Source organism: Sciurus vulgaris (assembly GCF_902686455.1).
Source record: "Sciurus vulgaris genome assembly, chromosome: 4".
Lineage (NCBI taxonomy): Eukaryota > Metazoa > Chordata > Mammalia > Rodentia > Sciuridae > Sciurus > Sciurus vulgaris.
In genome coordinates this window covers 131,787,075-131,801,836 of record NC_136464.1, presented here as the reverse complement: position 1 = coordinate 131,801,836, position 14,762 = coordinate 131,787,075, and the positions used below count along the sequence as shown (strand labels likewise).

The following is a 14,762-nucleotide window of genomic DNA, read 5'->3' as shown; positions in this document are numbered from 1 at the left end:
AGAGTCACATATATCAATTAACTTTCACTGTTACTTTAAGAAAATGGATCACTGCTGTACTTTTAATGGATCTTTTGCCTGTGCTAAATTTGTATCATCAGGTGGTCATTTAGAAAAGAGTAGTTTGCTGAGTCAAGCACATCTCCCAAATTTTAACACATCTCTTTATCAAAATAACCATATTGGTTAATAACCTCACTGAACTCAACAGGAAGTTTTTCTTAGTACTTAGAAGCTGTCAAGGTAATAGCAATAAATATGAGTTTTCAAAATTCTAATTCTGACTTAAAAGTTCCAATTTTCTCATTGGTCAAAATTCTGTCAATCATTTCCTTTAAAGTACAGATTCACTCTATTCCAGTTTTAAGAAAATGGGTGCTAAACACTTAGAGTAACCAGTTCACATGACAGTGTTTCAAACTGACAGATTGTTTTTTGCTCTTTTGTACTTAGGTACACACAACTGTTTTATGCATTTAATTCATTTGTTAACATACAGTATTGAAAAAATGTACAAGAAGCAACATATAATAAAATTATTCTTATGATTACATAGAAATTCTTTTTTAAAAACTGGCAGGTTTAGTTTAGTTTGGTTTGTTGTTCTGGGGTTCCATCCAGTAGTACTCTACCATTAAGCCATATCTTTGCCCCTTTTGTATTATTATTATTATTATTAGTAGTAGTAGTAGTAGTAGTAGTCATAGTAGTATTTTGAGACAGGGTCTTGCTAAATTGTCATAGCTGTCAACTTAAGATCCTCCTGTGTCAGCCTCCCAAGTAGCTGGAATTACAAGTATGCATCGCGTGTTACATTGTTCTATGTACAGTAAAGAATATTCTGGCTACAGTTTAGTGCCACTGCCTTGATTTATAAGTTTTACAACCCATTGCTTTACACCATCAGTGGAAGAAATCAACAGAATCAAAAAGGCAAATAATAAATTATTATTACAATGACTATTAAGATCCCCTGAAAGGGTATCAAAGACCCTCTGGAGATCCATCATAAGAACCAATATCAGAGAGCTAACCCAAGTCATAAAAAATAATAAAACATTTTAATTTAACTGGAGAAATACTTACCTACAAATTGACTTAAATCTAAATCTAATCGTTTTCGATATGTAAAATCTGGATCCATTCCATCTTTATGCAATACAATCTGGGATACACACTCATCAATTAATTTGAAGTACTGTTGTCTAAAACCAAAGAAAAGAGTAAATGTACACTTATTATATCAGAACAAAAATTTTTGTTAAGCTTAATTTCAATTTCCAACAATTTGTTAATACAGTTTCAACAGGTAACAGAATTACATGAGAGAGTAAATATAATAGAAATCACTTTCCATATGCTTTCCACATACTGATTTCAATAAATATTTTTAAATAGTGGTCTAGGAAATATATAATGCTTTAAAGATGACTTTCGAATAAAAGTCAAAACCTTTACTTAATTCATCAATGGTTATAAAAGACTAAGATGAAGAGATATGGGCTTGAACATAGTCCTCAAAAATCATCAAACTTCACTGTGCCACACCAAAATAGCTATCATTCATTCAATTTATTAATATAAACCAAGAAACAATATTTTCTACAAAAAAGTTTTATGAGAAGTTCTTAAAACCATATTGACACATTGTTTTCAGCAATGTTTATGCAATCAAATTAAAAACTGATACTGCAGGAGCTGGGGATGTGGTTTAGTAGCAGAGCACTTACTTGTCTAGTATGCCTGAGGCCCTGGGTTAGATCTCCAGCACCACAAACACAAACAAAACTGATACTGTAAATGATAGGTAATACCAAACTAGTATTTCTTACCCAAAAGAAAACCAGGAACATTTAATATGATGACAACATACCAAAATTAAATTTCAACTAAAATCCCCAAATAGGATCCATGTTATTTCTATAGTTAAACATAGCCCATCTATATTTCTAATAGCCTAAGAACACTCCCTGAGAATATAGTCAATGAATATGAAAGCAATACACACACACAAAAAAATTATAAATAAAATCAAATTAAATGATGGAGTAGACAGTATTATAATGAGGTTCAGAACTACATCCCCAATCACCCCCAAGAATTCTTTCTTTCCTTAAGGACTTGGATAGTTTTTTTTTTTTTTTTTTTTTTTTCCAAACCCTCTCTACGTTGTGTGATGGTCAGTCTTTCCTATTAACTGTAACCTACTGTCTTTGATGTATTTACCTACCACCTAATAAACCATCTCTTATGCTGAATAAAATCTAGTATGGCTAAATATTAACAAAACTAAATCATTCATTTTCATGGGGTAAAATATTCAAGGAATGGTTCCTGGGTAAAGACTAAAACCAGAAGCTTTTGTCACCACTGTTTGTCTCAATTTTCTCAACTTCTTTCAAAGACATTAAATAATGTCAGGCCTTAATATTTTAGCCTCTACAATCTCTCTTACACTTAGATAAACACATTTCACACACATTTATATATGTATCACATTTGAAATTTTCTATGATGTATTCCCTTTCTACTCTTAATGTCATCCTAACTAATAATAAAAATGTTTTTGCTTTAATACTGGAAGACATTTTGTCCATTTTTTAAAATTGTAATGTTGGTGAACTTTTTCTCAATTCCACAATGCCCAGTTATAAGTTCATTAATGATGTGGCACAAATTTCATGCAAAAACTTTCAGCAAGCAAAAATAGCCAAGAATAACGTGTCTCTGGATCCTAGAAATGTACATCTAGAAAATAATCTCCACCAGAAGTGTTAGTGAATTTGCCAGAAAAATACATGAATAAGTTAATTAAAGGATGAACATAAATTGCCATTACCAACACAATGCCACTCTTCTTGGAGAATGTTCTGAAATCATATTCATTTTCTCTATAGTATTTTTTACAAATATCCAAAAATTATCTCCCTTGAGCATTCGACTATTATCATATTTTCACTTGAAAAGGTATTAATTATTTGGTCAGAACAGAATTTGATCATCTCCTCCTTCCAAATATCTTGCTGCACTTTTTTCCCACCCTTTCTCTTGAGGGATTGTGGCTGCCTTAGGTACATCTTCCTTAATAGAGGTACATTTCAGTAAAATTTCCTTTTGTACCAAAAGTGAAAATTTTTTAAAAAACTCTTAACCTTTCCCATCAACTAATTATTTTAAATGAGAACATTTCACATTCTATTATTCATAAAAAAAATGAAAAGTTGTACTTGTTCATATCAATAGTAGTTCAAAATGTTATTCCATAATAAACATATAAGTCACCTAAGATTTCTGAAAAGGCAAATTCCAGGTCCATGCTACAACAGATGAAACCAAAACATGAACAGAGAACCAAAAGAACAACACTGATAGAAAAGTTGCTTTACTTTTATACTAATAAGCTCTTTTACTGCATGTAAATAAAAAGCTAAATAAGTTAATTTTTTAAAAATGAATGTATAACAAAAATATGTAAATGACTACAACTGTGACACGTAGTAAAATAAAAGCAATAAAAATATAACTTTCTAAGAGTGAACAAATAATAACAACAACTAACTGCAAGTTTGCAATCATGGAACAAAGACAGACAGTAAAATTTGTGTAAAATTTGTAACAACTATGTCTCCTGTCAAAATAAGATGAGCTAAACATGTCCCATGACATTTGTCTATTTTGATCTGTTTTGAAGTTGGACGTAATGCCATGCCTCTTGGACACAATCCCTGAAGCACCACAGACACATTTAAACCACTTAATGCTAACAAGGTCCGGACTTCCTGGGAACTTACAACAGCAACAACCAACCTGAAGCCGGAAGGATCACCCACACACAGATCAAGAAATTGATGGGGTTACTTCAGAATAAATATAAGTTTCAATTTCATTTTGAAGTAAATTTGGAGAAAAATAGCATTGTAATTAGCAGGATGCAAGTAGTATTTTAAAATCTTACATAATTAGTATTTTTTATCTAGCATTGATAAATGGTTAAATATTTAATCTATTATTTTATCTTAAATGTTAGAAAGCAGCAAAATAGGTCATTAAACTCATATTTTAAAACACTGATGGGGTTGTTAGCTACAAAGAAGTTGGTGCATGACCTGTACTCTTCCTGAAGGACCTGAAGTTCCAACATTTTCACTCTTGTTGTCTCTTGTTAGGTACATCAGTACATCTCTGAGTTGCACTCTGCCGTTACCCAGGGGCACAGCCTAAAAACCTTTTCTAACAAATTCTTCTACTTGAAACTAAGTAGGAAAGACACACTCCCACAATATCTGAGAATGAAATCAAAGCTAAACTGGGGGCAACTTAGGGGATTTTATATTTAAACATCTTAGCTTCTCTCATAAAATACTAATAAAACTGGAAAGAGAATATAGAGAACACTTATTGAACATGCACCATTTATCAGGGATTTGCTCTGATTTTTACCCATGTTACCATATATAGCTGCATTATGATGTAGATGAGGTAGAAAAAGGGTAAATAATTTATTAAGGTTAGCTGGCTGGGATGTAATCAAACCTGAAAAGCCATATGTATGGTTTTTCCAATACATTAGAAACATTAAACACACCTATATTATTACGGTAGTTTCCAGATACTTAAACACTAATAAAAGCTGTGTTTAGCACCCTTCATGTAACATGAAAAGAAACTTATCAACATCATTCCTACTGCCTAAGGAATAAAAAGAAAATATTATCTACCACATGAATTTGTTGCTACTTTGAACTTTTATTCAGATGAAAGACTATAACCAAGAATCCACGGCAGTTTAAAAAGTCATAGTAAAATAGTGTGTCACCATCATGTACCTAAATGTATGACCAGAGAAAAAAACCACATTCTATAAATCAATATTATGACAGAAATAAAAATTATTTTTTAGTTCAAATGAATTTCACAATTAATAGATTTTTACTGGTGATAGAAAACATTAGAATATAACTTCCTCTGACCTTATAAAACAATCATTTCGAATCAGCAAAAGATGCTGAAGAATAGAAATAAAATATCCCTCTGCTCTGGTCTCCTTAACTGTATTCCACACCATGTTGTAAACATCAGATGCTTCAGTAAATTGATTAAGGAACATAAGGACTTATTTATACTCTAATACCAAATAACTGTAATAATATAATACATAATTTGCTGTGTAACACTTTGAGAAACCATTAAGTATCTTACCCTCATACAGGTACTGAAGATTGAGGGCAGGGGAATAATTCTGGGAATCGCAACTTGCCCTGACACTTCCTTGATTCTCCTTTATAATCAACTCCAATCTGCCTTTCCTAAGTAAAAAAGCTGCTGGGGGCAAAGGTAGTACGCAGCTGGTTGTGAAAACCACATTGAGTCCCAATGATGCACTCACTTGACAGAGCCATTTCAGGTATTATCTATCATGGAAAGGCACTAGTGGAGGACAGGAACCTGGTGGACCTTGGGAAGAGCGCAGCCCTACAGAATGAACAAGGGGCCTAAAACAGTACGAACCCACTGTGCAGGGAAGAAGCAGCTGATCGGTGGAAGCTACCAAATTCCTAGTGCTGGAAAGTGCTAGGTAGGAAGGAAGATGCCCAACATAAAAAAGAACAGATGCTCACATATAAAAACCTGGTCTAACAGAATCCATTTGTTAATTGTAGTATCAATTCACATATGTGTATATTCACAAAAATGAAAAGAGCTAATAACATTTTTCTGGTATAAAAAGGTTTGATTTCACACTGTTTACATACAAATGAGTTAAATATTTTCAGGGAGCAGTCAGTTGCTTTGGATTTAGCAGTACTTTTATGTATCTTTTGACTAAACCACAGGAAAAAAAAGGATATTCAAGTTCAGCTCTAATATCTTCAAGGCGATGGGAGAACTCAATCAAATCTTCTTCCTTATGCTCATCAAAGACTTTAAGTTGGATATCCAGGCCATCATTCTTAATACGTTTTAAATTCTAGAGATATTAAATAGCAATTATGATGAATGATTTTGTTTTTAATTATGAAAAAAATTAATGAATAACATATAAACAACAAACCAACTATTCAACATGATTTATAGCATTCAAACATATAAAGTGTTAAATAATACTCAAATCTTATCATCTACATTTCAAAAATAGATTTTTATACTCAAGCCTTTTCCCAGAGATAAATTATTCTTGAGGGTAATTTATCTAAATTTCCCCCACTCAAGTACTCTTCTAATTTAAATATTAATAAGGAAACTGCAGGGCACTTACTGGCAATATCTCTTTCAATCCACAACGCATAAATTCATTTCTGATATGAAGCCTCAAGTCCAAATCATCAGGAGATGTAACGAGGGCATTTATGAGCTGCATACAAGCTACCTACAACAGACACACAGTAAGACTTAGATTTGGTCTCTAACATTAGAGAAAAGGCAACAAAATGGAAAATTTGAGGTTCTGTTCCAAGTTATTACAAATATTTTCTCTCACAGAAGAATGTATTAATAAAATAATTTGTACATAAAATATTTTAGTCAATTAGATATATTTAAAAGAAATAGAGTCTCAGTAGTTTTTCATTCTCACTTATTTGAGATTATTGAGGAAAAAGGGAGATGGAGAAATATTTATACATTTGTATCTCCCCATATAAAAATTCGCTATAATAACCAAAAGGTAGGGTCTTGTCCAATATCATTCCACATGTATCCACTAGAACTTAAGCACATCCTAGCTAAAAACTAGAAATATGTATTAGTGAATGGATAGCATCAAAACTAGAACCAAAAAAATAATTTTCCATTCATCAAAAGAAACAAATTCCCACAGACCACAAGATCAAAAGGTTACTGAATCTGGTTAACAGGGTTATTATAACCAAAAGCTATATAATGAGTATTACATAATAAATTTCTCAAAATTTATCAAGCAACAGTTTTTACATTGTGGCAAATATTTAAAACTACTGTTATTTTTATTAACACAAAATAAACTATATACCTCATTTAAACCCTTTCATGTACAGCTTAAATAATATTTTTTTAAAAATCACAAATATTTTCAGTTTAACACCCAAATTTCAACACCAAAATTTCAACAAATTTTAGCCCTGGCTGAAATGTATCTTTCATCATCAAAAATCCATATCATCAAAGCAAAAGAGATTCTCTCTAGAAAAGCAAATCATTCTTTGTTGTTTTGATAATGTTATTTCTCTATGTGTACATTCTCCTCAAAGTCTAACAAGAACTACTGGACTACTGATCAATATGTTTAACCTCATGCTGTTCCCTAAATTGTCTTTTTTCCATCCCTAAGGCAAGGTTTATATGAATTTAAAATGTTGTTTTTGGATTAAGACGCCAACAGGGGTCTCAGTTCCTGCTGGGTGAAATATATAGTAATTGTTATATTTGATATCCAAGCACTAAAATCTGACCAGCACGCCTCTACTGTCAAACCTTAAGATTGCTTAAAGTAGGTGTGGGAAGTGTGCCAGAAGACACAGAAGGATCAGGAAAACATACTTTAAAAACCTTGAAAAAGCCTACCTTTCTGGTACATTCTCACTCAGCCATCACCAGTTCATGTCACTAAGTCAAGTCTAAAATGTTTTCCTTCCACTCCCTTGCCAGTCATTACTCAGCACTCACAAACATTTTTTATCAGTAAATACTGTGCAATTTTTAAAGATCAGAGAGACAGAGGGAGAGAGAGATGGAGAGGGAGGAGGAGGAGAGTATTTGTGTGTGGTGTGCATATACACACACATTTCCCTACATTCAGAGAAGTTAAATCAGTCTCAGTCACCCAGTTTCTAGAAAAATGCAAATTAGGAAGGACACAGAAAGAAGCAAAAACAAGCAACATTAACCTTAGCAGAAAATATCACCTAAACTGAAAGCAATATATGCAGAAAAAAATAAGCATGAAAGTGAGGAGAAGGAAAGGGAAAGAATAATACAAGTTATTTCTAGGAAATATTAAAAAAGATAATTTCTCAAAGAAAGAAAAGTGGGAAACTAAGATGAAATAATCTATTTAAATCTATAGAATGTTTTCCCAGTTCTAATCCCTATTTACCACTAACATGGCCTATAACCACTCTTTATATCATGCAAATATGTGTTTATGAATCTACATACAAATGTTCCAAAGCATACTGATTTTCCTAACAGATTAAAAAAATCCTATAATCAAGGTAAAGATCAAGGAGTTACTTCTGTATACACAGACCTGTGATCTCACATATATCTCATTATACATGGACTTGAGGTATCACAAGGTTTTACACCAATTCAGAATACCAACAGTGGATGTCAATTCAGAATCTATGCCATATTAATTCCCAGAGACACCTACGAAGGATCAGGGGCTACAGAGAGAAGCAGGACAAACTGTACAACTGCAAATACAAAGCTATCATGGTAAAACATACTATGTACTACAAGAGGTATGTCTGACATACAATGGCAATAGGAGGTACTAAATAAGAATGAAGACAACTTAATAAAAGTGCTAACTCTAGGTTTAATAAGAAGGTGCCTGATGAAGAAATGGACAAAGATATTTCAAGCAGAAAGTTAATATGCACAAAGACATGGGTCACTTCACTGAAGAAAAAGTAATTCAAATTGCAGGAATCCTCTGAGCCTGGAGAGTGGGTAAAGGAGTCAAGAGAGATGATGCTGAACAGGGACAGATCAGACATGCCTTCTGGTGTACCAAACAATAAAATTCAGATACAAGGGCAAATAGTGAAAATCACAAAGGATATTAGGCAAAGCAGGGACAATAATAGAGATATTACATTCAGATTAAGAATAAAAATGCAGTCTGTAAAAATTAAAAAAATAAAAAAGAAGTTATCATGGAACTAAGTGTGGTGAGCAATATGAGGAGGGCTTGAATAACACGTGAAATCTAAAGAAAACTGATAAAATTTGGACACCACACTGATGCAGAAGAAAAGAGATTATAAGAGTCCTCCCACATTTGTTGTTCAACTGATAAGAAATGGTACCATAACAGAGATACAAAATGCAAGGAAGCCAACAGGTTTTAGAGGAGAATAGGGTAATTCTGCTTTTAAGACTGAAACTAATATGTACATTAGGAATCACTCATTCATTAAGAAAAAAAAAAAATAGTTTGTCACCTGGGGATGTTAATAGGAAGATTAACAGAAACTCAAGAAATGTGAATAAGTTGCTCATCATAAAGACGCAATCACCAAGCTTTTAGAATATGACCTCTATTAAGTTGTACTATGCTACAGAAATGGTTTCAAAGACATGACAAAATTCTCTTCTAGAGTTGGACACAATTTACTGTCTAGTACTCTACTCAGTACTATGACTTTTAACCTTTGGTTTCTGACATTTTCTGGACAAACAAGCTAAGACACAAAATTCAAAGAGATATACAGGCAATCACCAAATATATGAAAAAGTGTCCATCATCTCTAGTAATTAAAGAAATGCAAATCAAAACCACTCTACAATTTCATCTCACTCCAATTAAAATGGCTATTATCAAGAACACAAGCATTAATAAGTGTTGGTGTGGATGTGAGGAAAAAGACACACTCATACATTGCTGGTGGAGTTGCAAATTGGTGCAGCTACTCTGGAAAGCAGTATGGAGATTCCTCAGAAAACCTGGAATGGATCCACCATTTGACCCAGTTATCCCTTACCTTGGTTTATACCCAAAGGACTCAAAATCAGCATACTACACTAAAGCAGCCACATCAATGTTTATAGCTGCTCAATTCACAATAGCTAGATTGTGGAACCAACCTAGATGCCCTTCAATTGATGAATGGATAAAGAAACTATATAATATATACACCATGGAATATTATTTAGCCAAAAAGAAGAAGAAAATTATGGCATTTGCAGATAAATGGATGGAGTTGGAGAATATCATGCTAAGTGAAATAAGCCAATCATAAAAAACAAAGGCTGAATGTTTTCTCTGATAAGTGGATGATAACACATAACGGGGGCAGGGGTATTCAAAGAAGAATAGAGGAACTGGGATTGTGTGGAGGGAAATGAGGAGGAGAGTGGACAGGAAAAGGAAAAATAGTGGATTGTGGAAGCTGTCCTTATTTAGCAGAATCAGACTAGGTTGAGCCATGGGATGCAGAGGCCTGGCTTTTAGGAACTGCTGGGAAGCGTGTAGTACTGTGTGAAAATTATTCCCTGTCTCCTGGAATTTTCCCCTAAGAAAATGGCTTCCCTAACTCCACCCTAACCTGTCCATCACATAAGAAGCTCTTCCCCATACTTGCCCCTTTACCTGTATATTATAAATACAGAAGAGTTGGGTGACTCCATGTGATTGTAAGAGGCCAGAGCTGGTATGGCCAGACCCATCACACCCCCTCTCATAAAAAGAGTATTGGTTCTTGTGTGATTATTGAATAGATAAGTTTTTTGGGTAATATACAGAAAAACCGCCAACATCCTCCTACTGCAGTTAACCCTTTCCTCCTCCACATGGGACATGGCAGAGAGGACCCTCACAGTGGACTGAGACAGACATTATTACCCTATATACATGTATGATTACAAAAAAGGTGTGAATCTACATCATATACAACCATAGAAATGAAAAGTTGCACCCCATTTGTGTATGATGAATCAAAATGCAGTCTACAAAAAAAAAAAAAAAAAAAAATCAAGGAACATAAACACATTAAATGCCTGAGCCCATCCACAAGCCAGTCCAGGTTGCTCTAAGGACGCCAGAGCAGATGCTTTCTACATGGTTAGGCAGAAGGAATTTAGAAAATAGTCTCAAGAACAGCAAAAGCAAGTTGTCTTTAGAAAGTTCACTCTTGGCTCAACATGTTCATCCCAGATGTAGGTAGATGATTTTACAAGTTAAATGATGGCTATCCTACATTGTAAAATCATAACAGCTTCAGGAGCTAAATTCAGATTGAAAACAAGTACCAGAAAAATACTTAAATAAAAATTCTTTCAGACTCTGCAAATACATTATGTGAGCCTGGAAGATACAGTTTAGAATATTATTCATCTTCCCCACCCCATAGCAGAAATCATCTGTCTCTCCTTGCACAATCAAATTTCACATTTATCAAGTTGAATAAATGATTCTTACTGAGAAATATTTAGCCTCTAGTAAAAATAAACTCTAATGATTTTTAAATTCTATACACATGCATTAATTTAAAATAAAAACTAAATAGACTACATAATGTAGACAGACACAGAAACAGTAAAGTATATCAGCAGATATAAAGTAATTTTATTTACACTACTATTTGAATGTCCTATAAATGATAGCTACAGCAAGACAAACAAGTCAGAGGTCGAAAATTGCATTTGCTCCATACACCCAAACAAACGAATTGCAAGATTGAAGGGGCTATAAGTTACATAAACAGGACCTCTGAATGACACAGATTCTTCTAAACTATTTAATTATACTTCCCCAAGGCAGCATTAATTTTTCCTATTTCCTCACATGCATTTTGTTGACACTGCTAAATCAAAAATTTTGTATCAAAGGTTAGGTAGCTTTAAATTCATTCCTGAATATAAGAGTCCTAAAGGCAGTATATTTCATTCATCTCTGTAGTTCCAATATATCTAGTACATACCAGTCACTGGATAACTAATTGGTCATTTAAAAGACACTGCAGTTATCTTTGAGCCACAGGATAAATTCATCCTTCTAGTGGTCTATCACAGCATGAACTAAGATATCTATTATCTTTAAATTCTGGCGAATGTTAACCACTAGCTTATTCTTGGATGTTATCCATATGAAAATGAATGCACATTACAATATTAGCTTAGGGATATTATAACATCATTAAGCATAATAGCATATTATTTACTACTCCATTCTAATGTTTGGTGTTTGCATTCATTCACACTTATACATATACCCTATTGACGTAAACCTCAATAAATGTAGTTGCCAAAATAGAAATTAAGATAAACTGACCTGTCTATCCTGGGATACCCCAATAATGGTTCCTTAAAAATAAACCCTCCCGTCAGGTATGGTGGCAGATCAGTTCAGCAGGCTGAAGGAGGAGGATCACCAAGTTCAAAATCAGCCTCACCAACTTAGTGAGGCCCTAAACAACTTAGCAAGACCCTATTTCAAAATATAAAAAGAAAAAAAAAAAAAAATGGGGGTGGAGCTGGGGGTTGGGTAAGTAGTTAAGCACCACTGGGTTCAAATGCCAGCACCAAAAATAAAAATAAAAAAACAAACCCTCCACTCACATTCTGTATTCTGCATTTGGTTTTTCACATGACAACAATTTATTTGAAATTGAAAATAACTTTAGTTAATAGTGATGGGGGATACTTAAAAAAGAAACAGTAATTTAAGATATGACCATTTATTATAGGAAAACCTTTCCTTGATCTTGAGGGGGAAAAAAAACTTGGGGGCTGGGGTTGTAGCTCAGGGGTAGAGTGCTTGCCTAGCACATGTGAGGCACTGGGTTTGATAATCAGCACCACATGAAAATAAATAAATGAAATAAGTATTGCGTCCATCTACAACTAAAAAAAATTTTTTTTTTTTTTAAACTTGGGTGAATTTTGAGCATTTAAGGAGTAGAGAAAACAAAAATCAAAGCAAAACACAAACAAACTTTGCTAAATCCAGAAAGGCATTTTACCTCTGGTTTGTCTCATTTATCTAATAACAACTGCCCATTAGCAAATTTCAAAGTACAATAATGACAACTCAAGAAAGTTCTTTGACTGCTTTTAATATTTTAATGAACCAAAACTACTTTATATAATGGGGGAAAGTTCTCAATTTTTTCTAAATTTAAAAACATTCTGGTTTTTTTACCTTCTGAGACACAGAAGAAATGAAATCCAAACAATTTTCAAAATTATATTCTAAACTTTGAACTAAATGAAATACAGGGATGGAAAAGTTTTTTTTTTTTTTTTTTTAAAGTTAGGAAAAATATTTAACTTCTCTTTGCAGTAACCATAAGATTGTCACTTCCCATCTTTGACTGAAGGAGCATGAATGACCAAGATTTCCATCACAGTGTTTGAGCTGAAGCCACACCTCTCACAGGCTGCTCTCCGCCCCATGACTGAACCAACACAACAAATAAACTAGCACAGGGCTACTACAGGGATACATGGGATTTTGGATCAAGGATTTCCCCTGTGTCCTTGCAAAAACCCTCCTAGAAATGCATGGCACCTTGAGACACTTCCTCAGTTCCTTCTCTCTCCCTCACCTAAGATCAGAGGTGCATGGAGTTGGATGGTTCTCCAGTCCCTTCTTCCAGAGACCCTCACAGACATATCCCCCAATCCCTTGCATACCAAACCTCTCCTTTTCAGAGGATCCATACCAGCAAGCCTTGTTTCACAAAGCAAATTCCATCAAGAGTATCATTTTCAAATCATCTGACTGATAAGTGTTAAAATTGAAAATATAATCCTTTCTTAAGAACTGAACAGAATGCTTCACTTCCCTGTGTTGTACTCTGTCCAGGACCATGCTCCACACTCTGATGCTTTATGAGGTAGTGTGTGAAGGCCTTGGGCACACCAGACACATGAGTAAGTCTGGAGCACAGCTTTCCTCTAGTAAAGCACAGACACCAAAGGCTTGGATTACAATTCTGGTTTTGCCTCTTTGGAAAATGTATTCCAGGATAGAGAAATATCTACCATAGACATTCTAGAAAGAGATACCAACCACTACCACTCCTGTCCATAACTGCATCCATGTTATCATCAGAGCTTAAGAAATCTAAAGATATGATGGCTCCAAAACAATGTGAATGTATTTAATGTCACAGAACTGCACACTAAAAGTGGTTCAAATGGCAGATTTTATGTTATGCATGTACTACCACACACAGACAAAAAAAAAAAGCTGAAGGAAAAAAATGGCTATATATTCCAACAAAAGTAAAGAAAGTGCATAATCGGAGTTATTTTTACTACAAAATAGTAAAACTAAGTAAAGAAATTACATAATTCAAGTTATTTTTACAACAAAATAGTAAAAGTAAGAGGTCCACAGAAATACAACAAACCCAGTTAATTTTCAGTGTCTAAAGAATATGCTACAGCAAAATTTTGGAAGGCTAGAGACAGTTAAATAAAAGGATTTTAAGTATATTTTCAGTGAACAAGATCAGAAACTAAAGATGATACTGATTCACATTAAGGTATCAAAGACATATCACCCCTCTCATAAACAGGCTTCTCCATCTTTTCCCTTATTCACATTTGCCCTCTGACAGAACTTCTCCTTTCCTCCAGATTCTAAAACTTTGGAAAACATGTTTTCTTTTTAGTCAGTAATTCAAGTAGGGAAAATATGCTTGTACCACATGAACCAGAATTAAAGAAGGTTCTGATAAGCATGGTGGTGCACACCTGTCATCCCAACAGCTCAAGAGGCTGAAGCAGGAGGATCATGAGTTCAAAGCCAGCCTCAGCAAAAGTGAGGCACTAAGCATCTCAGTGAGACCCTGTCTCTACATAAAACACAAAATAGGGCTGTGGATGTGGCTCAGTGGCTGAGTTCGATCTCCAGTAACCCCCTCCCAAAAAAAAAAAAAAAAAAAAGAATTAAAGGTTTCATTCTATTCATTCTACATTCCAAGTACACACTGAATGTATACAGACAACACTACTTGAAACACAACTTGAAAAAAAAGGAACCACGAAGGCAACCCTAAGAAGCTCAGTGGTATGTTCAATTTCAAGACAATTCTCCCTGAGCCTTGTTC

General features: G+C 33.9%; 1 protein-coding gene across 1 annotated transcript in view; it reads right to left on the bottom strand.

The window, feature by feature from the left end:
* The window catches only part of DIAPH3 (diaphanous related formin 3), a 495,179-nt gene that overhangs the window by 303,123 nt on the left and 177,294 nt on the right, over positions 1-14,762 (bottom strand). The window contains exons 10-13 of the mRNA XM_079137635.1: positions 6,257-6,367; positions 5,850-5,968; positions 4,971-5,087; positions 1,087-1,205 (exon numbers count right to left, since the gene is read on the bottom strand). Coding sequence (XP_078993761.1) covers positions 1,087-1,205; positions 4,971-5,087; positions 5,850-5,968; positions 6,257-6,367 — 466 coding nt within the window. The remainder of the gene's footprint in view (positions 1-1,086; positions 1,206-4,970; positions 5,088-5,849; positions 5,969-6,256; positions 6,368-14,762) is intronic.